We start from the raw sequence: 28,000 nt of genomic DNA, 5'->3' as shown, positions 1-28,000 counted from the left end.
CCCACTACGGCCCTAACTGTGTGGAGTTTGTATATTCTCCCTGTGCTTGCGTGGGTTTCCCCCGGGTACACTCCGTAGGTTAATTGGCTCCTAACATGTGTGTGTGCATGGGATAGGGAATATAGATTGTAAGCTCCACTGGGGCAGGGACGGATGTGAATGGCCGAATATTCTTTGTAAAGCGCTGCAGAATATGCGCTATACAAATAACTGTTAATAAATAATGAGATTGTAACCAATATATTTTATTTATAGCCAATAATTCACATTTAATATGAGAGTCCTTACAAGGTGTAGCAAATAGCATCTTACATTTCTGAACTCTTCTGTGCAGTTCAATATAGTTATCTGCTCTCTCTTTTGTAGCGGAGATTGTTATGGATTTTGGACTTTATATTTCTCCTGTCTCTTAGTGACTTCAGACAGCGCTTCCTGGATATATCGAATACACTCAGAGTCCTTTTTCTCCTCTGCCTTAGTCAGTGCCTTCTTAAAAATCCGCTCAATGTCTGCCAAGTGATCCGCCCCTGATTCAAAAAGCCAAAATAAACATGCAAAACATAATAATATTGTATGCATTTACCCCTGGCTTGTCCTGCAGATATACAACAAGAGTGCGATGGACGAGCCCCCCTCATCCTTCGCACCGAAGGGCTAAAATAAGAAAACTTTCTCTTTCTTATACCTCACCAGTCCTAACGACCAGTGGGGACTCTTGGAATCTACCGGGCCAGATCAGGAAGTGATATTGACGCAGATGTAACGGTGTGGGCCCCTCAGCAGAAATTCTCTGGTGATCATACACAAAATTAAACAGCGTTACAAAAAAAAAAAGTTTTCCGTAGATGGGGCGCATTACTGACAGACACACATGCAAGCAAATTTTTTTTTTTTATAAACAAGGTCTCTTAAATGATGTGCCCCCTTAGTTTGCGGGGGAGGGAGGGAGTGGAGGTAGGGAAGTGGTCCCTAATTTCATGCAGTAGGTTTGTCTAGTTTATAAAATGGTAGGTCTGGTTGGGCTGCAATATTCTTCTTACACATAATAAAAATAAAAAAAAATTTATACTGATGTTGGAATATAGAGAGTGCAAATGTGAAAAACTCACCTCAGCACAAGAGTGAGAGAACCCTCATCAACGATGGAGTTACGATTTGGCCTAAGCACAAAACAACTGGCCCAGTGACCAAATATAATACACTATTTAAATATTTCTACTTCAGGGTCCATAGGGGGTCCACAGGGTTGACCTTGGGGTGTAGCTGGATCTGGATCCATGGGCACCACGCAGTTAAAGCTTTGCTGCTCCCAGGATGCACTTGGGTCCGTCCTCCTCTATACCCCGGCCACAGGCACCTCAGTTTTTAGTTGGTGCCCGGCCGGAGTCGGGTCACCCTGCGCAGTGGGGCTGCATAAGCAGCCCCTAAGCTTTACTCTTTATTTAAAAAAAAAAAAAAAAAAAAGATTTTATTATTTTATTTTTACTGTCTTCAGAGCGGCAGCATCAGACTGTCCATCTGGACGTCTACGCTGCCGCTCCAACAGCCCCGCAGGCGCTGCGACGCCGGTACTGATCCGGGGATCGCAGTGGGACCCCGGAGTCAGTACTAGCGTGGCTCCGGGACCACCCAAGGACTGCTGCCGGACTGAAGGGGCCAGGTAAGCCGCGTGCAGCGCTGTCAGCGCTGCACGCAGGGAAAATGCAGTCTTCATGCCGCCGGTCTCTGGGGACAGACCGGCGGCGGTGGGCTCCCCCTCTTCAGGAATACCCCGCGTGTCCGCTGGCCCCCGGGGGTTTAGTACTAGCAGGGGAGGCAGCCTTCCCTGCTTCAGCGCTCCTCCCCTCAGCCCAGCGCGCCTTCTCTCATGTGTGCTGGCGTCGCTGGGCTGTTCTCACTCGGCCACTCCTCCTCAGAGCTCTCCGGCGGCCATCTTCCTCAGGCAGCATCGCAGAGCTCCCAGGCAGGCTTCCAGTGGACCAGTCCCCCTGCGTACCTCTCCCCCTGCAAAGGACAGTGTTCGCAGCGCTATAGCCCTCCCAGACACTGAATCTGGGAGGTTGATTGTGGCGGAAGGTGCAGTGAGTATAACTTCTCTGCATGGTATGTGACTTTTTGCTAGTGCTGCTGTCTGTGCTTATTTTCTACTTACTGTCAGTTTTTTACCTATCCCTTTCCTTCTCCTACGGCCCGCAGGTGCGTGGGGGCGGGGTGTTCTTTCTGTGTACCTCACTTATATAAATCTACGTATTTGTGAAGTCCGTCACATACTGCGGTGTGCTCCTCAGTACCATATTGTGGGCTGTTTGGGTTGCATACTTGGGAGTGCGTGGGTGTTATACGCCTTACCTCGTTTCAGGGAGACACTTTTTTTGCAAAAAAGTTTGTGTCATGTCTGATGAGGGGAATGAGCGCTCCGAGGCTCCTGTGTTGTTTTCCTGCCGACGCTGTTCGGCAGGGGTTGACGGGGCAGATTTGTCTCAGGACGGTCTGTGCGGGCAGTGCCAGTTGGTACCTGGACCTTCTAAACCCCCGGTGGCGCAGGATCCTTCGTGGGCAATGTTTACGCAAGTGCTGGCGTCAATCGCGGCCCGATTTGCGGTCCCGACTGCGGCCCCTTCTAGGGCGTTGCCCCAGCCTACCATGCCCCGTTCCCCGGGTGTGACTCGTCTGGTGCAGTCTCCTCCCGGGTCTCAGACTGTGGGTCCTTATGCGGGTTTGCCGGTATACGTGCAATCCCCCACGGTGCCGCAGCAGTCGATGGTACCTTTTCAGGGGTATCCTCAGGCAGTACCCCCGCCTTGGGTGGACGTCCTCTCCAGCTCTGTTCAGAGTCTGGCGGCTTCGTCATCGGCTTTTCAACATATGTTGCACAGTGATTTGCCCCCACGGGCGTCCAAGCGTTCCGTTCCGGCTTCACTGGCGGCTCAGTTCACGGACACGGACGTGTCTTCGGATGACGGGGAGATCCATGAAGACTCTGACTCGGATGCCGGGGCCCAGGAGATGGAGGCTAAGTCTTCCATTAATGTGCCAGCATTGGTTAGGGCGGTGCGGGCCATCCTTCACATTGAGGAGGATGTGCCCGCCCCCAGGTCAAAATACCCAAATTTTAAAAAGGCCAAGGTAGCTTCGACGGTTTTTCCCCTGTCCGATCAATTGACGGATCATATGGCAGGGGCCTGGCAGTTGCCCAGCAAGAGGTTCCAACCGCAGAAGCGGTTGGCTTCGAACTATCCGTTTCCGGAGGCTCATTGCAGGAAGTGGGAAACTCCTCCAGCGGTGGATTCCCACGTTACCCGCTTAATTAAAAGCGCTACTGTGCCTTTGCCGTCGATCTCCTCCCTGAAGGATCCCACGGACAGGAAGGTGGAGACTTGTTTGAAGTCTATCTACTCTCTCTCGGGGGCGGTGGCCCGTCCGTCCATGGCCATCTCTTGGGTGGCTAAGGCCATCGAGAGCTGGGCCAATGCTTTGGAGGATACCTTTCCGGAAGATGCTCCGGAGATCCAGAGAGCGTTGATAGGTCAAATGAGGGATGCGGCTTCCTACATTGGGGAAGCATCGTTAGACGCAAGCCTGCTAACTTCTCGGGTGTCGGCTGCAGCTGTGTCGGCGCGTCGGTCCTTGTGGCTGAGGTCTTGGAGAGCTGACGCTGACTCTAAAAAGGGACTGGAGGCCTTACCTTTTAATGGGGAGTTGCTTTTTGGTCCAGACTTGGACAAAATTGTGGACACTCTGGCTAAGTCTAAATCAGCCTTCGGCTTCTGCTCCTACCAAGGTACGGAGCTCTGCTTTTCGGTCCTTTCGGGTTCAGGGCAAGGCAAAGGGTCAGTCCTTCCCGAGGCAGTCGACGACCAAGGCCGCTTCTAAGCCCAAGAAGCAGCCCTGGAGTGCCAGGCGCCCTTCTTCCAAGCAGGAAGATAAACCTTCTGCCTGATGGGACGGGCCTCCCTCTGGGGGACCCCAGAGTGGGAGGCCGACTTCTTCTATTTGCCCAGTGCTGGCACAATACCACCACGGATGCCTGGGTTCGAGAAGTAGTCTCCCAGGGGTACGCCCTGTCTTTTCGGCACAGACCGCCCCACCAATTTTTCTGCACGAGTCCTTCTCAGGATACGACCAAGTCTTTACAGATTCAGGAAGCTATAGAGTCCTTGCTGACAGCAGGGGTCATTGTTCCCGTTCCTCAATTACAACGAGGGACGGGGTTCTATTCTTCTCTGTTTCTGGTGCGGAAACCCAATGGTTCTCATCGCCCTATCCTCAACTTGAAGTCTCTGAACAAATTCCTCAGAGATCACAAGTTCAGGATGGAAACGTTACGTTCCATCATTCTGGCAATGGAACCGGGGGATTACATGGTGTCCCTGGATATCCAGGACGCCTACCTCCATGTTCCGATAGCACCTTCGCACCAGCGGTATCTGAGGTTCGCTATCCTTCAACACCATTACCAGTTCCGGGCGCTACCCTTTGGTCTCTCCACGGCACCGAGGGTGTTCACGAAGATTATGGCGGTCATGGCCGCACATCTTCGGAACCAGAATGTACGGCTACTACCGTATCTGGACGACCTCCTCCCTGGAGGTACTGCTTCATCATCTCCACTTGACGGTCGCTTGCCTGCAAGCGCACGGGTGGCTGATAAATTGGAAAAAGTCCTCCCTGATTCCATCTCAGCGGATGGTTCATTTGGGAGCCCTGCTGGATTCTCGTCAGCAAAGGATCTTCCTGACCCTGGAGAAGGTCTCCTCCCTGCAGCTGAGGATACACAGTTGCCTGAGCAGTTGCCGCCTGTCGGTCCATTCGGCTATGAGGGTTTTGGGCTCCAAGGTGTCAACATTCGACATGGTGGAATTTGCCCAGTTCCATTCCCGGCCCCTGCAGGGGCTGATTCTATCGGAATGGAACGGGTTACCTCACCGGATCCGCTCTCAGTTGCTGGTGTTGTCCCCGGAGGTTCGGCAGTCTTTGGCTTGGTGGCTTCAGACAGCTCATCTGGTCGAGGGGCGCCCCTTTTGGATCCCGGACTGGGTCCTGCTCACGACGGATGCCAGTCTTCGGGGTTGGGGGCAGTGACCGGCTCGTTGTCACTTCAGGATCGTTGGTCTGCGGAAGAAGCTCTTCTTCCCATCAACATTCTGGAACTGCGGGCGGTTTATCGGGCCCTGCAGTCGTCCGGTCCCGCTCTTTACGGACGGGCGGTTCAGGTGCAGTCCGACAACGCCACCATGGTGGCGTATATCAACCACCAAGGAGGAACTCGAAGTCGGGCAGAAATGTCGGAGGTGTCTCGCATCCTTGCTTGGGCGGAGTGTCACATTCCAGCGATCTCGGCAGTCTTCATTCCCGGAGTCCTCAATTGGGAGGCGGACTTCCTCAGCCGTCACGACGTGCATCCCGGGGAATGGTCGCTTCACCCAGAGGTGTTTCAGCTACTCGTGGACAGGTGGGGGCTGCCGGAGCTGGACTTGATGGCCTCCCATCACAATCACAAGTTGCCCGTTTACGGGTCAAGGACAAGAGACGCAGGCGCCAGTCTGGTAGACGCGCTGTCGGTGAAATGGACGTTTCACCTGGCGTATCTGTTTCCTCCGATATCCTTACTTCCTCGGGTTCTGCGGAATTTCAAGCAGGATGGCGGCACGCTCGTGCTGGTTGCTCCGGCGTGGCCCAGACGTCCTTGGTACTCCGATCTGAGGTGTCTCTCCATCGATGCTCCGTACCTTCTTCCTCAGCGTCGGGACCTGTTGTCTCAAGGGCCCTGCCTTTACCCGGATCTGGGTCGGCTGTCTTTGACGGCGTGGCTCTTGAGACAGCCGTCTTGAGGTCTAGGGGTTTCTCCAGTTGTCATTGGTACCATGCTTAGGGCACGCAAGCCTGCCTCCGCACGGATTTACCACAGGGTGTGGCGCACTTACTTTCAGTGGTGTGAATCCAGAAACTATGATCCTCAGGTGTTCCGGGTTTCCAGAATCTTGGAGTTCCTTCAATCAGGTTTGGACCTCGGCTTACGCCTGGCCTCTCTGAAGGTTCATGTGTCTGCTTTGTCCGTGTGGTTTCAGCGACTGATTGCTACACTACCGGATGTTCACACCTTTGTCCAGGGTGTTCTCAGGATACAGCCTCCCTTCGTGCCTCCTGTGGCTCCTTGGGACTTGGCGGTGGTGCTACGGGTCTTGCAGGGTCATCTTTTTGAGCCTCTTGAGGTGGTGGACCTCAAGTGGCTGACGTTCAAGACCGTTTTTCTCCTAGCAATTGCTTCTGCCAGGAGGGTGTCAGAGTTGGGGGCGCTTTCCTGTCGCCCCCCTTTTCTGATTTTTCATCAGGACAGAGCGGTGCTCCGCACTCGTCCTGAGTTTTTGCCCAAAGTGGTCTCGAAGTTCCACATTAATCAGGAACTTGTTGTGCCAGCTTTTCAGTCACCTGATCTTTCAGCTGGTGAGGCTTCCTTAGATTTAGTCCGGGCACTTAGAATCTATGTGGATCGGACTGCTTCGGTTAGGAAGTCGGATTCTTTGTTTGTCCTCTTCGGTTTTCACAAGAGGGGTTGGCCTGCCAACAAGCAAACGTTAGCCCGTTGGCTTCGTTCCGTTATTTGTGAGGCTTATGCACAGGAGGGTTTCTGTGCCAGCCTCTGTTAAGGCTCATTCCACTCGTTCTGTGGGTCCCTCTTGGGCTGCTAGACGTGGCGCCTCCGCTGTTCAGCTGTGTAAGGCGGCCACTTGGTCTTCAATTCAAACGTTTTTGAGGTTCTATGCGTTTGACACCTTCGCCTCTCAGGATGCATCCTTTGGGCGCCGGGTACTCCTTTCAGCACAGGAGCGTCCCCGCCCTTAGTTGAACTGCTTTGGGACATCCCCCAAATCAACCCTGTGGACCCCCTATGGACCCTGAAGTAGAAAACAAGAGATATGGTAAGAACTTACCTTTGTTATCTCTGTTTCTACGAAGTCCATAGGGTCCACAGGGCGCCCGCCCTGACGCACCTGGCTTCAAATTGGCTGTGTGGCTGGTCACCGGTTTTCAGTCTCCCATTTCTGTGAGTATGGTTTCTTGTGTGTTCCAGTCTTCCTTCTCTCTGTTTAGTCTCCTCCTCCGGCCTTAGCTGCTTAAGAACTGAGGTGCCGGGGGCGGGGTATAGAGGAGGACGGACCCAAGTGCATCCTGGGAGCAGCAAAGCTTTAACTGCGTGGTGCCCATGGATCCAGATCCAGCTATACCCCAAGGTCAACCCTGTGGACCCTATGGACTTCGTAGAAACAGAGATAACAAAAGGTAAGTTCTTACCATATCTCTTGTTTTTTAGTGTTTAAGGTTTCCCTCTTTATAACTGTGCTATAACTAGAACACCAGATTTAGGCTGTATTTTAAGCTATGGTTATAAAGCTTGGGCTCTGTAGCTGTATAATGTACCTTGATGCATGAGGATCATTGCCAAGTTACTGAGTATGACATGATGATTAGGGTGCTCAATTTTTTCAGCCAAACCAAGTGCTTCATTCACAACGACATAAGCTTCATCATAGCGGCCCTGTGCTTCCATCACAGAGGCCAGGTCACTGAGCAGGGTCACAGTCTGCATGACAGAACATGGCAGTTACATGACCAGAAGAGAGAGTACTACATACATTTGGAACAACTGGCAGTGCCCTCAATGAGGGCGGTTTAGTTTTCACCTGTGGGTGCAGCTCCCCTTGCTCCTCTTTGCAAATCTGCAGGGCTTTCTCATACATGGTCTGAGCATAAATAAGCTGCTTGTTGGCTACTAGGTAACGTGCATACGAATCCAGACAGAGTCCTAAAAGAAGTCGCGTGTTTGTCCTCTCTTCTGCTGCAAGAGCAAATAAATATCAATTAATGTGCATTTTATCTGAGACAGTCTTACCAAATGGTAAAGACTTGCACTGATACCAATAAGAAGACTAAGTACTGTCACGATGTACAGTGACACAAAGCAACATATTACATATATACAGCATATTATATGATTAAACCAGAAACTGTAATATGAAACAAGATTATGAACAGAGGACTGAGGGGACTATAGAAAACACATACAGATCATGGTGGAAATTATTATCCTTTATTTATATGGCACCACAAGGCGTCCCCATCACCTTACAAAGTACATAAAAAGAAACTGTATGAACAAAACAATTAAAAAATGGACTTGTACAAAACAGCAGAACATGGATAAGGTCTATAAATAGCAGTCCTAAGGCCCAAATAAGCAGCAGAGCGGCCGATTCAAAAGGTTGGGTGTAGTTGCAGGCAGTGGGGCGGAGATGATGGTAGAAGTGAGGGAAGGAAACCACACGAGGGAAGAGGGTCCTGCTCATGAGAGCTCACAGTCTAAAGTTTAGTTTGAATTGTATGTACCGGTTTCTATATCAGTATTACAGTTAGGGAGTAAAAATAGAATTTTGGAACCAATCCATTAAATCTGGAAGTCACCTGGGCCCTTTATATAGCATGTGAAGATGTGCCTCTAACCCACCCCCCCTAACCCTCCCCTTAGGGGTGCCTAACCCTAGTCCCCCAAACCTAATGCTAACCCCGCTAACTGCCCTAAACCTAAGCCTCCCCCCCCTGCGCCTAACAGGACGGGTGCCCTGGACTTACCTTGTTCGGGCACGCGCCATCTTGGATTCCGGCGGCGGGATTTTGATAGGCGTCGGTATTTCGACGACCATCATAAATCCTTTGCCGGCATTCTGCAGTCGGGATTGTGACCGGCGGCCTTGTGGTTTGCTAATGCTATTTAATCATCTCTTACTGTAGGAGGAAGGACGCTGAAGAAGACAAGGAGGGAATTCAATTAGCTGCGCTAAGCGGCCTTTCAACAAAAAACTGCTTACCGTGCAAATTTGTACTTCTCGTGAATTCCTAATAGACCAGACTTTTCACGGGTGCAAATTCTCTATACCATTTGCTGCAAAAAAAGTTTTCACTAACTCCTTAGTAGGTGAAAAGATGTGCAAAACCCATATTTTTGATTAAAAATGTCGGGACTTGGTTCAAAACCACTGGGACACCCTCTTTAATGACTAATTAAGCAAAAAAAGTTTTAATTAGCTTAATTTGGCCAATGTCATTTTTGGGGTGAAAAAGTACAGGAAAATGGGTTAGTTGATGTGGGCCAGGTATACGGGGGTGCTGTATGCATGGGCCAGGAATACGGGGGTGCTGTATGCATGGGCCAGGTATACGGGGGTGCTGTATGCATGGGCCAGGTATACGGGGGTGCTGTATGCATGGGCCAGGTATACGGGGGTGCTGTATGCATGGGCCAGGTATACGGGGGTGCTGTATGCATGGGCCAGGTATACGGGGGTGCTGTATGCATGGGCCAGCTATACGGGGGTGCTGTATGCATGGGCCAGGGGTTTTTAATATTACAGGTGGGTGTTAGAGGTGTATTTTGAAGGTTTTTTAAAACTGTTTTAATGACACAAATATATATACTGTACTATAAGCATTTTAATGCATTACCAATTTAAAAATAACATTTATTAAGCCAAAAAACACTTGCTTTCAATCATTAATTCACTGTTTTAGAAACATGCATATAATAGCCATTTAACACATTTTAAGAACCACAAATACTTTTATTATGGCAAATAATACACTTTTATATTGTTATCCTATATCAGTTTGTGGTACAGGCAGATCTCCCCATTTTTACCTATACTTATTGTGGCAAAATACACGACATATCGCGCAAATGGGACATCACGACTTTTAGAAGTGAATTGCGTGAAAAACGCGGACGCGCAGAGCTAAGTGGTAAAACCTGCGAAGGTTGCGATAACTTAACACACGTTAAGTTATCGCATTATTGCAGCTAATTGAATTCCCCCAAAAATATTTCAGTATCTCTTAAATAAAGCATTTTTTTTAGAATGATAAAGATTTCGGTAATGTTAAATGCCTCATCGTACTGGCATGTATGTTAATGTGCACAACAAACTGACATCCCACCTGTCTGCACTTCCTCCGGCAGATCTTTTTCCCTCTCAATTTTTTCATCCAGACTCAAGATGCAGAACTGGAAACCGGCCACTGCCAAATCCTTCCTATGGTAGATGTAAGATTTCAGAAGTCAGAAGGATTATGTATAGGAACCAAGTCCTGTGTGAGATAATTATGACAGACATGAGCTGTAAGTACAATGACGGGACAGCGCACCCTTGTGGTAGGAGCATTTGCATATGGCGACTTACTGGTTCAGTGCAGCGTAGATACTAGCCAGCTTGAGTGAAATCTCAATAAATGAATTCTCCTCCTGCAAATGAGGAGAGGGGAATAAAACAATACTTTCATTAATTCTTTTGAAAATCAAACAAAATAAAATACAATACAACAAGGATACATAATCACAGTAACAAGCAAAAATACACTACAGGGAACAACAGCATAGAAAGGGGAAGTCCCTCATGGAGGCAGCATAGTAAAACATCAAAACATACATTCAATAATATAAAGCACATATAAAATGAGATTACAAGAAAAAGGGCAATAGAAAAAGTTAAAGGCTGAGAGACTCAAGCAGATTGAGTGGTAGGGGATGGAGGAGCTATATACTCCTTATAACGTTCGTCATAAAATTCGCTCCAACTAAACCATATAATAATAGTGGAAGAGGAATATGGACAAACTAACGTTTCCATAGGACAGCTACGTTGAATCTTGCCCACCACTATACCACCATAGCTGAGCTATGGTAGCCTTGGCAACTATAAAGATATGTCCTACATATACTTGTGATGTGTCTGAACCACAGGCGAATTGTATTGTGGAAGGGTTATGGAAGGGGATAATGTCAAAGAAGCAGAGAAAACCTGGGAAATATGGAATTCAACCTCCTTCTAAAAGAGGAGAATGGAGTGGCAAATTGCAATTCCCAAAACATATGTACAATATCTCCCTGCTGTTCCCAACCCCTCCAACAAAACCTCAACTGACCTGGCCAGATTTTATGCATTTGATCTGGAGTTAGAGTCTATGAGGTAATTTAAGATACATTTCGGTATGGGTGATGCATTCAGACATTTAAACCATTAATAAACAATTTCCTCCAGACATTTCGTTCCAAGACCTTGCCTAAATCTTTTTCCCATCTCAACTGCACTGGGAGCTTCTCAGGAATAGTCTCAGAGATCATGAGAATATAACAATAGGTAATACCGCCTTTATGGGTGAGCAACTAAAGACTTTCCTATAGATAGTGGAGAAAAATTAGGGATCTGGGAATTGTGCAGGGAAAGAGTATATCCAGTGCCTGATTTAAGGATATTCATAATATTCTCCTGAGGGCAAAATCTAGAGCCAATGTATCTATGTAAAAGACAATAAACCCTTAACATCAAAGAGTTGATGTAAAAAACAGTCAGTGCTGGGAGCAGGAGGCCACACTCAAATGATGTATTAGGCAGGCCAAGGAAGAGAGAGGAAAGTGGGCAGGGGGTAGAGGATAGGGGCCCCAATATCTCAGGAGTTTATCCCATGCCTTAAGAGTATTTAACGTAGATTTAGAACCAGTGTGACATGGCAGACAGAGTGAACAAGGCAACCATATTAAATCACGTAAAGGGAACGAACCAAACTCAGCAGATTCCAGTTGGACCCAGGGTTCGGACACCCCAACAGCAAACCAATACCCAAAAATGGGATTTTGGTACCTACCGGTAAATCCTTTTCTCTGATTCCACAGGGGACACTGGAGGTGCTTACGCTGGGATATAGAGGCGTGGATAACTGGAGCCGGCACTTTAAATAATTTAGAAGTGTGAAGCTCCTCCCCCTCTATGCCCCATCAGCCCCCAGTTTAGAAAATGGAGACCGAGAGGAGATGGAGAACAAGCGGAGTAAAAGGGAGAGAACACACAATCAAAACATACAACATATGTAACAAACCAAACAGGCAGGCTAAGAGCGCAGAGGTGGGCGTCCAGTGTCCCCTGTGGAATCAGAGAAAAGGATTTACCGGTAGGTACCAAAATCCCATTTTCTCTTTCATCCACTAGTGGACACTGGAGGTGCTTACGCTGGGGACGTCCCAAAGTTTTCCCCACGGGCGGGAGCGCTCTGCGGCACCTGCAGAACAAGACGGATAAAACTGGATGCCAAAGTAGCAAACGTATCAAATTTGTAAAACTTGACAAACGTGTGAACTGAAGACCAAGTGGCCGCACGGCACAATTGCGACGTGGGGGCTCTTCTACCGGCCGCCCATGACGCACCCACTGAACGTGTGGAATGAGCCGAAATGGACGAAGGAGGCCGGCGGTCGGCACCAACATAAGCCTGATGAATAGTCAGCCGAATCCAACATGCCAGAGTCTGCTTAGACGCTGGCTAACCCCTCCGAACCGCATCATAGAGGACAAAAAGCGACTCAGACTTACGGAGGGAAGCAGTCCTGTCAACATAGATGCGGAGAGCTCTAACCACATCCAAGGTAGAAGAACCACCAGAGTCCTCCACCAAAGACGGTACCACAATAGGCTGATTAATATGAAAAGCCGACACTACCTTGGGAAGGAAGGCGGCTACCATCCTATCGGCATGAAACACAAGGTAAGGTGGCTTATAGGACAGCGCACTCAATTCCGAAACTCTACGAGCCGAAGCTAGAGCCAGGAGGAGGACCGTTTTCCAAGACAAATACTTAATATCAACCTCTTCCAAAGGTTCAAACATGGACGACTGAAGAAACAAAAGCACTAAGTTCAAGTCCCAGGGAGCTATCGGAGGTACAAAAGGAGGCTGCACACGCAAGACCCCCTGAAGAAACGTCTGCACCTCAGGAATGAGAGCCAATTTCCGCTGAAAGAAAATGGAAAGGGCAGAAACCTGCACCTTTAAAGTCCCAAGACGAAGGCCAGAATCCAGACCAGTCTGAAGAAAAAGTAGAAACCGGGACAACCGAAAAGTGCTAGATGGAAGATCCCGACTGGAACACCACGAGACATAAGAACGCCAGATACGATGATAATGCGCAGCCGAAACTGGTTTCCTGGCGCGTAGCATGGTGGGAATGACAGAGTCTGTGATTCCTCTGCGTCTTAGGATATCGGTTTCAAGAGCCACCCCGTTAAACGCAGCTGCGCTAGGTTGGGGTGTACGAAAGGACCCTGCTGTAGCAGATCCGGGCACAGAGGAAGGGGCCACGGATCGTCTGCCAATAGGGACCGAAGGTCCGCGAACCAACTTCTCCGAGGCCAGTTCAGAGCCACGAGAATGACAGAGGCTGACTCGTGTTTTATTCTTTTTAGTAGTCGAGGAAGAAGTGGAATCTGAGGAAAGAGGTAAACTAAGTCGAAGTTCCACGGAACTGTCAGAGCATCTACTGCCACCACCTGTGGATCTCGAGTTCTTGACACGTATACCGGGAGCTGACGATTGAATCGTCACGCCATGAGGTCCACCTGAGGACATCCCCATCGACGTATCAGCGCGTTGAACACGTCTGGATGAAGCTTCCATTCCCCGGGATGGATATCCTGGCGGCTTAGGTAATCTGCTTCCCAGTTGTCCACACCCAGGATGAATACCGCCGACAGGATTACTGACTGGCTCTCGGCCCACCTGAGGACCTGAGTTACTTCTCGCATGGCCATGCGACTCAGAGTCCCACATTGGCGGTTGATGTAAGCGACGGCCGTCGCATTGTCAGACTAAACTCTTACCGGACGATTCCTTAGAAACTCTGTTGCTTCTATCAGAGCATTGTAAATTGCTCTGAGTTCCAACACATTTATGGGCCACTTTTGTTCTAGAGGGGACCATCGACCCTGAAAATGATAATCGAGGACCACTGCTCCCCATCCTCGAAGGCTGGCATCCGTTGTTACGATGATCCAGTCCCACACCCCGAATCTCCGGCCCGCTAAAAGATTGTTGGATTGTGTCCACCAGAGAAGGGCCACTCTGGTAGTTGGGCTCAGATGGATCTGTCGATGTAGAAGCAGATGAGACCCTGACCCCTGTGTCAATAGGTCCAGCTGAAACACCCTGGAGTGGAACCGGCCGAACTATAGTGCCTCGAAAGCATCTACCAACTTCCCCAGGAGACGCAGACAAAGAAGAAGACACCTTCTTTGGCCTGAGGACCAGCTGAACTAACAACCGGATATCCCGGGCTTTGTCAGAAAGATCCTCTGTGATGCCGTATCTATGATCATGCCCAGAAACAGGAGCCTCTGGGACGGATTGTGATTTGATTTCTTGAAGTTGATTATCCAACCATGTTGGGTTAGAGTCTTATATGTCAGCAGGGCATGACTTGTAAGAAGAGATACCGATTGCGCCTTGAGTAACAGGTCGTCCAAATAAGGGATTATGTTCACTCCCGATGACCGAAGGAGAGCAATCATGACTGACATGAGTTTGGTGAAGATGCGGGGAGCCGAGGATAACCCGAACGGCAATGCCCGAAACTGATAATGATCCTTCAATATGGCGAAACGCAGAAAGGCTTGGTGTGGTTCCCAGATGGGAACGTGGAGATAGGCATCCTAGATATTCAGGGATAATAGGAACTCTCCTGGTTCCAAGCTCGCAATAACGGACTGCAGAGACTCCATTTTGAATCGATACATCTTCAAATACAGGTTCAATGACTTGAGGTTCAAGATGGGCCTGACCGATCCATCCGGTTTGGGTACTACAAACAGGTTTGAGTAGAACCCCATACCTCGTTGATGTTCTGGAACCAGAACGAGCACAGATGATACTACTAGAGACTGGATAGCCTCCTGTAGAACTCTGGCCTTGTCTGCAGGTATTGGCAGACTTGTAGTGAAGAACCGAGGCGGAGGGGGGGGCCTCGAAGTCTATTTGGTACCCCAGGGAAATTAGTCTGCGGATCCACGGTTCCAGAGACATCTGGTTCCAAACATGTTGAAATCCTTGCAGCCGGGCACCCACTGTAGGTGGTCCCAGGTGGGACAGAAGACCGTCATGCCACCTGTTTTTCAGCTGGCTTAGGCTCCTGTCTGCGTGCAACCGTGTGCCTTTACCTCTGCCACCTCTTGCCTGGGAGGGAGCCCCTCTGGCTCTACCACGAAAGGAATGTGGCGCACGAAAGGAATGAAACGAAGGTCCTGTGTAAGCTTTTCTGGGAGCCGGTGTAGTTGACGGGAGGAAGGAAGACTTACCCCCCATGGCCTGGGATATCCATTTGTCTAATTCCGGGCCAAAGAGCATATCGCCATTGAATGGTAAACCCTCCACAGCACGCTTGGATTCTGCGTCCGCTTGCCAAGCGCGCAGCCAGAGGGCTCTGCGGCCCGAAATCGCCGAAGCAGATATGCGAGCACTAATCTGACTGATATCTTTAGAAGCTTCTCCCATGTAAACTGCAGACTCACGTATGTGTTCTGCTAGTAGACGTAACTCTGCTCTGGAAGTACCAGAGTCCAAACCTGTAACCAACTGGTCAGCCCAGCAAACCACCGCTTTGTTAACCCAAGCGTTAACCAGGGTGGGCCTGTTGAGCACCCGCTGCAGTATAAATAGATCTTAGCGTTGTCTCCAACTTACAATCCGACGGATCTTTTAGTACTGTAGCTCCTGGTACTGGGAGTGCTGTTTTCTTTGAGAGACGGGAGACAGACGCATCTACTGGAGGAGGTGTTTCCCACTTCTCCATCATGGATGATGGAAAAGGGTAGCTAGACGAAAACCATCACGGAATCTGGAACCGCTTATCCGGCTGTTTCCAGGCCACCGAGAGCTGTTGCTGAAGTTGCTGTGAGAACGGAAAAACCGCAGAGCTCTTAGGTTGTTCTTGAAATAATTCAAGCTCCTGTGGTGCAGGAATTATATCCTCAGGTAAATTCAGGGTCCTTCTGACCGCCAAAATTAGAGATTCCACCCCGGGAGAGGTGGACTCTAACTCCTGAGGGGTACCGTCCTGTAAAGCTTCCTCCAATTCGCCTTCTTCGGTATCCTCCATAGCGAAAAATTCTTTGTCCGACTCCTCTGACTGGAGAACAGTCATCTGATTACGCTTTTGTGTCGGTCTCTGGCAGAGGTAGAGGGTGCAGATGCCGCTGTACACATAACCTGTACCAAGGTGTTTAGAGACTTGGTTAGCCCCGCCACCCAGGGAGGTTGAGACTTACGTGCCTCAGCTAACTCTGACGCTAAGTCTGACATAACTCCTACCATGTCAGCGGCCCATGGAGGAGCAGGTGAGGCAGTAATAGCCATAGATGGATCCATTGCTATACAAGCATCACATAACGTGGACCCAGCGGCATGCGGCTTGGTAAGTTTGTTGTTACACTTTGAACAGACAAACATTTTTGAGAAGCTTTAGTTCTGTTTGACATGGATACACACAGTCACTCCACACAGACAGAATAAACAGAAGGCTGGTTTGGAACACAGAGGAGGAGTACACCCCATTCCCTTCCCACAGATCAGAATCCCTGCTTACACCCCAGTGATACTCACAGCCTCTATACCAGGGATGCAGTCAGGTCAGCCTTCCATGTAATCCTTTGCCAAGGATCCTGTTAAAAAACTGCATACTTCCTATTTGAAGGAGAGATGCAGCATTAGAAATAACAAACGGCAGCCACGCTGTTTTACACAGCCGCTTGCCGCTTAGAGGAGAGCCCGCGCTGCCTAAGCTTCGCCCCCTTTTCTGCCTCGAGGGCTTCAAAAATGGCTGTTCGTAATATCCTCCCCGCTACGCGCGTGTTGTCAGTGGGGAGAGGGAGAAGCAGGAAGCCGCGCTGTAGCGCTACTCTTCCTAACCCAGCGCAGGCACTTCTTACTAAGTGCAGAGATAGCGCTGGGTAGCGGGGCGGGGCGAGGTGGGAGCCGGGGGATGTGCAGTGCCGATACTCACTGCGTGTCCCCGCTGAGGTCTCTCTCTGCATCACTTCAGCACTCTTACTGTGCTGTGGCAATAAGGAGCTGTCAGTGCTTTTTAATATAAGCACTGTGCACTCCTTCCTGCTTCTAATAAGACAGGGTGCCAGGTACCCGGACCTCACCTTTGAAGAGGTGACGAAGGGTACCTACAGTATGTAAAAGATGTATAAAATAAAAAAACCTATAAAACAAAAAAAAATGTATTGCTGGAGCACAGCAGATTGTGACCAGCTCCAAAGGGCACATTTTCTAAACTGGGGGCTGATGGGGCATAGAGGGGGAGGAGCTTCACACTTCTGAATTATTTAAAGTGTCGGCTCCAGTTATCCACGCCTCTATACCCCAGCGTAAGCACCTCCAGTGTCCCCTAGTGGATGAAAGAGAAAGTTGAGTTAAACGGGAAGCCAATTTATAGAACTCAAGGTAGGGAAAGGCCAAACCTCCAGCATTTTTAGGTAACATCATAGATTTCCTGGCTAATTCAGCCCTCCAATTTTTCCATACATAAGTCTTAAACACAGAATAAAAAGTGGTATACCAGGCCAAAGGAAGTAGCTTGGGATAGAGAGGAATAGAAACAATTTGTGAAGAAACATTTAATGGCAGCAATTCTGCCCATCCACAAGATCTCATGCTCCATCCAAACTTTAGAAAAAAATCTTTAAATTTACGTAGTAATGGGGCATAATAATTAGTGGAAATTAAGTCTCTTTCTTGTGCAGTTAGCTAAATACTTAGGTAAGAGAAAACTTCATCCAAGCATAATGGTAAGAAGCTTGCAAAGCCAGGAGGGAGGATATGGGTAAATTAAGAGGAGAACCTCAGTTTTGGAACTATTTAACATGTAGAATGATGCCCCGGAGTATGCAGTAAGGAGAGAATGGATAGCAGGAAGCAAGGTTTCAGGACAAGTAGCAAATAAGAGCACATCAGCTGCAGATAAACCAATCTTGTGATGGAAGTTACAAATAAGAGCACAAGTGATAGAGTCAGACATACAGATTTTTGCTGCCAAGAGTTCAGCCGCTAAGAGGGGAAAAAAGGTAGGGGGGAAGGGACAGCAAGGGAAACAATATTTCTACAAATCGCCACATTCTATGGTTTTATACGGATTAACTATCCACCATATAGCTTATTTCTGGGAGAACGATAACTATAATTATAATAATTATTAGCTCTGTGCAGAGGCGTAAGTAGGGTGTCAGGATGCAGGCTGGGATCGGCCGTTAGTCACGTCTGCGATGGAGTCTTCGGGCTCCTAAAGAGTCCGGATGTCAGCAGTAGAGACAAGTGATGGCTGAGTATTCTGCCCAGGGTCTGCTAGAGCCTTCTGGTGTGCGTCCTGGCTGCCACATTGCTGCCATGTTGGTTCGCATCATCTGATCAGTATTCTCCTATGGTAGTTCTGCGGTCGGTCAGCTGCGGTTTCTGGCCAATGACCAGCTACCAAAGGGTATTTTAGGGCACTTCCTGCAGCAGGAAGTTGCCTGTACAACGTTGCTCCTATATTGGGTTTCTACGGTGTCTGCTTCCAAGGCTCCGCAGTGTACCTTTCCTGTGTACTTACCATTGCTATTCAACATCTCATATCAAGTACTGTTTATTTCCAATACTAGCATATCGATTTCCAAAGTACCTTTCTCCGCTCATTGGTTTTGGGATCTATTATAACTATTCTTCCAACATTGTCAGTGCTTATATAGTCCTCCCATATCTATCTCCGTGTTTTCTCCAGGTTCCAATCCCAGGGGCCGCAACCTGTTCACCTGGTGCAGAAAAACACACATCCTGATTGGTGGGGTCAATAGTGAAGAACATCTGGTGGACTAGACTCCACGCCTTCGGGTAGGTCTCGCCAACACCTGGGAGAGACGTATGAAGAGGACATATATATATTGCCTTCCCGTTTCCTATCACCCGCTGCCAGTGGCCCCAGGTCCATTTTCCCAACTACAGAAGCCCTTAAACACCAGGGCTTGACATAGGGAATTTGGCGCCCAGGGCAAGATGAAAAATGGCGCCCCCCCCAACTGTGTATGCGCGTCAAAAATGGGTGTGGCCACTGGAAAATGTGGCCGTGTCAACATGACACACCACCATTTCTCATCACTCCGGGAACATTCCTTTCCATTCCAGTTTGAATCCCAGGTATGACTGCATTTTAGATTAAGAAGAATGTGTAGTAGCTTGATATAGTTAGAATTCACAGGCTTTCATTATAGTAGCAAGTGGCTCCATTTTTAAGGTGACGAACTGCAATGCATGAAGGTGCCAAGTTTGAATAGCAAAACTGTATTTTAGATGAATAAGAATGTGAAGTAGCTTGATATAGTTAAAGCTCACAGTCTTCCCTTGTAATAGCAGATGGCTCATTGGTAAGCGGTCTCACTGCAAAGCATGAAGTGACAGGCTCGATTCCCAGCTATGACTGTATTTTGAAATGTGAATTCTGACTTAAGGGGAGGAGATGTGATCAGACGCAGAGAGGGGATGTCTGCATGGGAATCACAGAGCAGGGAGCTGCATTGCTGAAGGATGTTTCATTTATAACAGCAACTGGCCCTGATCGACCCCCCCATAGTTACGCCACTGGTTCTGTGGTGAAGTTTACATATAGCTCTGTTTCTTCATATGAGTGTTTATAGGACAACATACCAATAACAGCTTTTAAACTAGTTTTAAGTTTCATACATTTTTAAATATGACATGTCTGCGTTCCAAAATAACATGACAAATAATGTAACAACCACAGAAAAGGATTACCTGTTTGACACCTCTATCCAGCATATATACCATAGTGGTCTTGAATAACTTTTCTGCCTTTATTTAAAACAATTAAGGAAGGAAAAAAAAAAAAAGTTAAAATGTATCGACAAGAAGTATCCAAGTTTCCATATGTGTTAAGGTGCCCACAAACATACCGATCTGCACACGATCCCACGATGTGTGCGATTTCCCCTGAACTCTCCCCCGGCAGCTCCTACACACGATTTGGAGTAAAAAGCATAAGATCTATCGTGCATCTTAACTTTTTTTTTTTTTTCCCCAGTGCATTTTGTCCCAGATTGTCAGATCTGCCCTACTGCACGGCAGATCTGACAATGTGATGTGCGACCAGCGAGGACGCGCATCGCATCGTGAGTTAGGACTCATGATTTCTTCACGATTTGGCCATATTTTACACGATCTGTCGTCACGATTCGTCGGAATCGGCCAGATCGTGTAAAATATCGCTATGTGTGTGGGCACCTTTAGGCAGGTGAGCTGTGGCACATTAGTAACGCAGGATGAGGTAGATGAAATAGCCTGTGATTTGCAGGCAGCTGAGCTATATTGCCAATTTAGCTGCTAGTTTTAAAGCAGCAATGTTTTAAAAGGCAAAACCAGGTTGGATTTGCCTTTTAAAATACTGAATTTAAATCTAGCAGCTACATTGTTAAAATCTTGCGGCTGCCTGTAACTGGCAGCCTATTACATATACCACAACAGTTCAACCAAATCACATTGCAAACATAACAAGTCCACATAATACATGATAGGACGTTCAAAGAGGACACATAGGGGACAGACACAAAACAATAGGGATAGATACTCTGCTCATTAAAGCGTACAATCTAGAAGGTGGAATAACAGACATAAGAGGGAGCTGGGGCAGTGGACTTAGCAGTCCACACTCTGGATAGCCAATGTTAGTCATAGGTCACCGGTGTGTATAAGCATATGGATAACCTAGTAGGGTTGCAGTGGTGATGGAGAATTAGAGAATACCCAGGTCAACATGGTGCAGAGGCCTAAATGTAATATCTGGCTTCCTTAACGGTGTCTATGTGATAGAAACAAATAAAAGACGGCTGAGGGTGGTTCCGCTGACATTAAGCGATTATGCCTTAATAATACCTTCATTTTTCACTGTCAATTTAATAAGTAACATGTAATTAATTGGGCCCTACAATCAGCTCTCTGCTTGTTTTATATAGTAACACATTATAATGCTAGGCTCCACCTTAATGTGCTATAGAGTATAAAGGGATAAGGAATGGGAGAAATCTGCATTTAGCCAATACCAATATGTTTGAGGATTTTCTGTGTGTCTTTTAGTCTGTGTAATTAACTATTGAAAAAAATACTTATAGCTTTATTTTTGATGAAATGCAATGTTTTATCAATATGTTCTGGTTAAACTAAGAAATAATTTTTTGGATCACAACAAAAATTTGAGCATTAGGTTTAGTATAGACCATTTCTACGCTTTCACGTTATGTCTGTACACCAACTGGTAACATCTAGGCCTCTCTCTCATATAAGTGTATGTAAGTGTACGTCCTGCCAAGGGTCATGGAACTATACTCACACTTTCATAGTTGCCTCTCAAAAACGCCAGGTTTGCCATCTGAAAATAGAATTATCACGACATACCGTTATTCTCATTCACACATTACTTGGAGTTAGTTCCTGCTTTACGGTAATCCACAACAAACTAAATCTGAATTAGGGGAGACAAGTCTCAAACGGAGGACAGGACCCTGCCTCAACTCTACCAAGTACCAGAAAACTCTGCCTTTATTTCCTAAATGTTGCCATTTATAAATTATTAATCTTCTCTTACATCAATTTACATGGAAGTACAACAGATAACTGAAAACATAAATAAATGTATTTAATTTTTAAATGTTAGAGCAGGACATACCATAAAAATTGAATAATAAAAAGTTTACCAAGTACCAGATCATATGTGTAAGTAATGGCTCGCACGCTATCACATTCTTGAGCCAGATGAAGGGTCTTGTGTAAAATGTCTTCTGCTTCGTCCATCTCACCTTTCATAATACTAAGCTAATACAAACAGAAAAAGTTAGAACCATATTAACAAGGTGACAATGACTTACTATTCCTTAAAAGGGACATAAATGAAGACAAGGGGGCTGATGCAGAACCTCATGCAAAGCTGATGTTCATGTAGCTCAGCGATTTTGTGCTACTTGCCTGCGTGAAAATCCCTAAAGACATATACGCACAAAGACGCTGTTGCGATCGAGGTGCACGGTAATAAAAAATGTCTTGGAAAAGTGCTGGGCGTTCCTGGGCGGTGACTAAATTAAATCAAGCAAGCACTGGAAGTAAGTAGGAGAATGGTCATTAGCTTGGAAGGCTTTGCAGGACCAAGTAAGTAAAGCTAATTATTTTGGGGCTAATCCAGCACGTATGTGCAATGCTGAATGCAGATTCCCGATTATCAGGAATCTGCACGTGTGCAGGAGCTGTTCCGGGAATGTGCAGAACAGGTCCTGTGAGATCGCACGCAGCCCCTGCTATGCCTCTGCCTGTTTGACAGGCAGAGACATCTAAGGGGCGGAGGTGGCCCCATTTCCCGGGAGTGGCAAGACCAGGGACTGTGTCCATGGACACTGGGCCTGATTCACACCTGCTCGCGAGCGCTGAGCGCTCGCAAGCGGGTCGATGGTGCCCTAGTGCACATGCGCACGACGGAGGGAGCTCCGTCGTGCGCATGCGCGAGACCCGCATAGCGACAGCCAAGCTGTTGCTATGGGTCTCACACCAAAGGGGGCGTGCTATCGATGGTGAGTGACAGCACGCCCCCTTTTGTGGGCGTGCCGGGGGCGTTGCTGCCCAGACGGAGGCATTCCCATGGGAACGCCTACTGTCTGGGGCCGGCCCCACTGACATCACTAGTGATGTCAGTGGGAGTGCTTTTGGCTCTGATAGAGCCAAAAGCACTCCAGGGCTTGCGGCAGCGAGACCCTACCGCAGGGTCTCGTCGCAAGCCGGATGGCCGCGATGGTCTTGACCATCGCGACCATCTTTTTGGCAGCTCGCATAAGCTGTGGGTGGTCACCCCCAGTTATGCGAGCGGCCAGGAGGCCGCTCCATTTTACGTAGGAGGGCCCTGATTCAGAGCGAGCGCTCTGGTCAGAGCGTCCGGCTCTGAATCAGGTCCACAGTTTCCTGGCCTCACAAGCCGGCCAGCCTGAGTAAGCCGAGACTTACTCAGCTGGCCAGCAGCCCGGCACCATCCACCATCGCGACTAATGGGATGGTGATCCCAGTCAGCAACCTCGGTCGCAGTGCTGGTATCGCAAATATAGCAGGGTGTGTCAGACACCTGCTGCCACATTTGCATATTAGCAAGTACGGAATTGCAAATAAGCTTGCTTGAAGACTAATAAATAAAAAGTGTAATTTACATTCGCTTGGAAAAAGATGACGCAGTACTGAAATGCGTCAGAGTGTGAGGAGGTCGCTCCAATAATACCTGCCGAGACTTTATCATCAAAAGAGGCGGACTTTGCAGACAATACAAAGACCAAGAACTTGTGACCCTGATATGCAGCTTTGTCTTAGTTGAAGTTAGACATGTGGTGCCATATATAAGGAATTCTAGTTTTATTACTTCTGAGAAGCATTCTTTTTCATTTTATTATTTTGCAAGTGCATTTCTATTAAATAATTGCTATTATGCAAGGTACCGCTAGTTATCTTTTATGGTCATCTGAATTGGGGATATTGTAGTTCCGGTGTTATTTAAAGAGTATGATAGATGAAATATGAGCTCTTCATAAATAGATTATTTCCAGTCAGGGGGAATAGACATAGATCCTTTTTTGTGGTAAAATACCTTTTTTTTCTTGGTTTTAAGGATTAGCTATATACCCACTATCACTTGTTAAGCAATTTGATTGGTTTAAGAATGTATTACACTAGGGGCCTGATTCAGACTTGTACACAAACTCAATGGCTTCCATACAAGTGCAATTGTTGGTGGACCGCGCATGTGCTGGGGCAGTAGCTGTTTGAGGGCGGGGAATGAGCGATGACGGGGACCGTTCCGCAAAACGCACAGCTCTGAATGTAAATTACACTTTAATTCCACTACTTTGTTTCTCAGATAAATTCTTATTCAAATCAACAGTGGCTCAGACATCTTTGAAGAGGATGAGCACTAAAGTCAGTGAACCGAACAAGAACTTCATCTCTACGGAATATCTCCTGTACCTCTCAAACAAACAACTGGATCACAATTACACTGCATTTTGTCTAGTGAAGGGGATCTGCACAGGCTATCAACTGCCTAAATATGATGTGATGATTTTTACCCAGCAATATTCCAGCCCATGTGCCTGCATAGATAATGGCCCACATCCCAGGTGTAATCATGTACCTTCAGTCCTATGCACTAATATCAAATTCCATTTACTTTTTGGTAGTATTAAGGATTTGAGAGGAAACCTGAAAACACATTTCCTCTCCTGCGGAATGAAAATTACCTTGTGTGTTTGTGCCATTTCACTTCCATCTTACCTTGGCAGTCTTTAAAAGATAAACTATATGTTTTTCTGATTCTGTAAGTCCTTCATCATCCTCGTCAGTAAGTTTAGAGAAGAGAGAAAATGCTGAAAATCAATAATAACAGTAAGGTTGTAGTAATCACACTGAAATCAGACAAAATGTCATCCAGCCAGGCTCTATCCTGTCGGGATTGCACAGTCGGGAAGCCGGCGGTCGGCATTTAAATAGTCGGCTTCCTGACTGCACACCAGGAATGGGTCGAATGACCGCCGGACCTATGCCTCACCCTAACCTCCCCCTGGGGGTGCCTAACCCTAACCCCCCCCCGGGAGCCCCTAACCTAACCACCCCCCCCCCCTCCCCCCCAACGTCTGTCCGCGCCCGCCTTACCTTTGTTCTGTATGCCGGGCATCGGACTCCCGACGTAAGGATATAGATAAGATTTCGACGCCTATTATTAGTCCCGTCGGGATTGTACAGTCGGGAAGCAGGCGGTCGGCATTCTGACCGTCGACTCCCTGACTGCATACCCTCTAGGGTACCCTTCCAGTAACCACTTCAAGATATGACACACTTGCAATCAATTCTTTTTTCACTGTTCAGTACTTTAATAAGGGTTGTCACAGCCTACATAACATGATATAATTACATAAAATATCACATGTGGATTTGGTATCAAACAGAAACCTGTGCATGGTACAACAGCTATATGAGCTCATTTTAAGTACACAGTATTTGCATCTCATCAAAAATATAGATAAAAATAAGCCAGGCATCCGGATGTGTGAAAACATTGGAAAGGCCTGTTTAGTAGGATTTCTAATTCTGAAACCTAGTGGAAGTGCTGTCCAGCAATGCCTGTGTTTCCATTCCAGAAAACATCTCATAACTGTAACATACACTGTACAGGACAATCACAGAAAGAGGAGATGGGTTTATAGGGGTAACTGCAAACCTCTAGCTCACAGGTTCTCAAACTTTGTCCTCAGGACCCCAAACAGTGCATGTTTTCCAGGTCTTCTCACTGAATCACAAGTCAAATAATCTCCACCTTTTAAAATGTGTCAGTGAGTAATGAATACACCAGTGCACCTGCTTGATGACCTGGAAAACGTGAACTGTAGCAGACTGGTAACACAGCAGGGTACCCCGAGCTCTTGGGCTACCCTTTTCGGATAAGCAACTGTGGGCCTGATTCAGCAAGGGTCGCTATTGCGATTACACATGCAATTGGCTAATTCTCGCGTTCTGCGCATGAAACGCAGCGCACATGCACAAACCTTCCACTGTGATCGGGACTGTGATCGCTGTGACTACGCAGACCCATCGCAGAGTGATTGACAGGAAGTATCGTTTGGGGAGGTGGTCGGCGAAAGGCAGGCGTGCCAGTGCGTTTGAACGTCATTGCAGGGGCATGCATAAAGTAGCCACTGCAATATCATACGCAGCTCGGGCTTTCACTGTGTGCGAGGTTAGCAATTTCTGAGTAAGGTCAGACCTTGTGCAAGTGTACGTGAGGCTGCGATTGTACTCATTGTTACCGATGGTTTCACAGTCTTGCTAAGTATTACAGATGTAAGGTAAGGTGGGTGTCCTTATGTTAGACTGCGTATGGCATTGCGATTGCAATTATTAGCATATCTTCGCAGTGAGACTGCGTGCGTAATCGCTATTGCGATTGCAGTAACGATCCTTGCTGAACCAGGCTGTGTGTCCAAAGAAAACATGTAATTTATGTCTTGTGGCAACCATTTCATCAGTCTATAACATTATATACATGTGTGTGTCTGTGTGTGTGAAAACTGTGCAGTTAAAGATTGCATGAATTGCATTTTAATGAAATTAAATTTCCTTTAATATGAAATACATATCTAACTATTGAATAAAAACCAAGGACAGGGCATGAGTGCCAGGATGTTAATTGCACATAACAATCAAGATATTCAACGTTTATTTTTTAAATAGAAAAACATGTTTCTCTGGCATAACATCAATTTTCTTGCAAATGCTTGTAAACATTAGTAGAAACAATATTAATTGTTGATAATCATGTTGTCACTCTGCTTATAAACTGTCTGCGGTCTGAGCATTTACTACATAAATACATTGTTTTCTCTATAGGATAAAAATGAATCTTCCCAAAATCGGTTCTCAAGGCAGGTTTTCATGATATCCATGCTTAAGCACAGGAGACTTACAAGGGTATTCAATATGGGTGCGATAACATCTTTTTTGCGTTAATATCGGAGGTATGACGTCATTATCGCAGGTTTTACTTTTACACCGTATTTAATTTCAAAGACTTATCGCAGTTTTGAAAAGTCTTTGATAAAAAACGGGGATAACTTTTCACCATTGAATAGGTGTCGAAAAAAAGTGCAGAATTGGGGTTTAGGGGATGCAGGCTTAAAAAAAATAGCCTGCACCCCTGGGAATGACGTTTAAAAAAGAACTGTGCCAAAAAAAAAATAAAAAAAAAATAGGGACACCCCAAAAAATTAATTTAAAAATTGGGGTGAAAAAAAAAAGGGAAAAAATTGGTTAACAATAGGGAAATAGGTTCAGGGCTATTCTGCAAGTATGCGGCAGATGTTTTCTAGAATAGAATTATAGTGGCAGGTGCACAAATGCAGAATTTTTAAAAACTTACTTCAGGGACATAAAAATATGCTAGTACCCATTTTCATGTACCCAAAATTTGATGGGACCACTTAAAAAAACGAAAAAAATAACCTAAGTGTTCTTCTGCATCACTTCTTCAATGTCGGAAAAAAACACCTGCTGCGGCTATTTAAATCCCTGACTTTCAATTAAAGGCTAAAACCGGGGTACCCATAGTGATCTCCCAAGTTTTCACAACTTTAGGGGGGTCTTACAGTTTTTTTAAGGAAAAATTTGTAACTTTACGCAAATCCAACTTCAGAGTTTCCCGTTTTCGTTAATTTTATATTGAGTACGGGGATAAGCGGGAGCCCGCCCGATACTTTAACGCAGGTAAAAACTCCGATATGAAACGTTAACTTCGACAGTGAAGTTAACGTTTCATATTGAATACCCCTCATAGTCAGTTTAATTATACCATCTGTGCACAATCATGAATATTCTTAAACCCTGTACTGTTAGGATGCCTTGAGGACTGAATTTGGGAAACTCTGCCTTAGGACCATCCCCCACGTGGTGCATATATTGCTCTCACCTGCAGCAGCCATCAGCATGAAGGTCTTGTTGCTGTCACATGACCTACCCTGTCTGCCAGAGGTCATTACACAAAGATGTGAGCCACTGGGACCCCTGCTGCTGACATTGGTAGGGACAACCCATACCAGAGTTTCTCTGAAGCGCCTGTGGTTGGTAGCTGGCACACTGCGCGATATCACTGCCTGTTTAAAGCCTCTGGAGAAGTTCCCCAGGCACAATCGCTTCACCGTATTAACAAGCATCTTCCTGTCACATGACTGCTCTTCACGTGACCACAAAACGAATCATGTGATGTCATTGATCTGCTGCTGAGTTGATTTATGCGCGGCCATCTTGGTGAAGGGCAGATGATTAGGTAGTGCTAAAACCAGTATCGTAATAGTGTAATAAATATTCAGAACTTTGCAAATACTGCAATCAATAACAAAATAGATACGTCAGATCCAGAGCTTACTGGGTTTTTTAAAGGGATATTTTTCAATCTACTACTGATATAACAGTGTGAAAAAGCCAGCAACTCATGCAAAGAACACCAGTTTGGATTCCATCCCACAGACATTTGCTGCCATCTACTGGGCAAACGTGCAATATGTTTATTCTT

The 28,000-nt window shown here is 46.9% G+C and overlaps 1 protein-coding gene across 2 annotated transcripts; it reads right to left on the bottom strand.

Moving 5' to 3' along the window:
* Positions 1-224: 224 nt before the first annotated feature.
* Positions 225-27,677, bottom strand: TTC19 (tetratricopeptide repeat domain 19). 2 transcript variants are annotated; one of them, XM_088453636.1, is made up of 10 exons: positions 27,398-27,677; positions 24,214-24,305; positions 21,619-21,729; positions 21,248-21,286; positions 19,660-19,716; positions 10,230-10,291; positions 9,988-10,082; positions 7,683-7,837; positions 7,420-7,582; positions 225-527 (listed from the first exon to the last, which is right to left on the bottom strand). In XM_088453636.1, the coding sequence occupies exons 1-10, from the start codon at positions 27,639-27,641 to the stop codon at positions 376-378; spliced, it is 1,170 nt and encodes a 389-aa protein (XP_088309762.1). In that variant the 5' UTR covers positions 27,642-27,677; the 3' UTR covers positions 225-375. The 2 variants fall into 2 exon arrangements, with proteins under 2 accessions (XP_088309762.1, XP_088309763.1); XM_088453637.1 differs by having other exon boundaries at positions 7,683-7,834.
* Between the last annotated feature and the right edge of the window lie 323 nt (positions 27,678-28,000).

Source organism: Taudactylus pleione, unplaced genomic scaffold (genome assembly GCF_031769625.1).
Source record: "Taudactylus pleione unplaced genomic scaffold, aTauple2 ptg000585l, whole genome shotgun sequence".
Classification (NCBI taxonomy): Eukaryota; Metazoa; Chordata; class Amphibia; order Anura; family Myobatrachidae; genus Taudactylus; species Taudactylus pleione.
The sequence above is the reverse complement of the archived record's forward strand: the minus strand, read 5'-3'. Positions and strand labels throughout refer to the sequence as shown.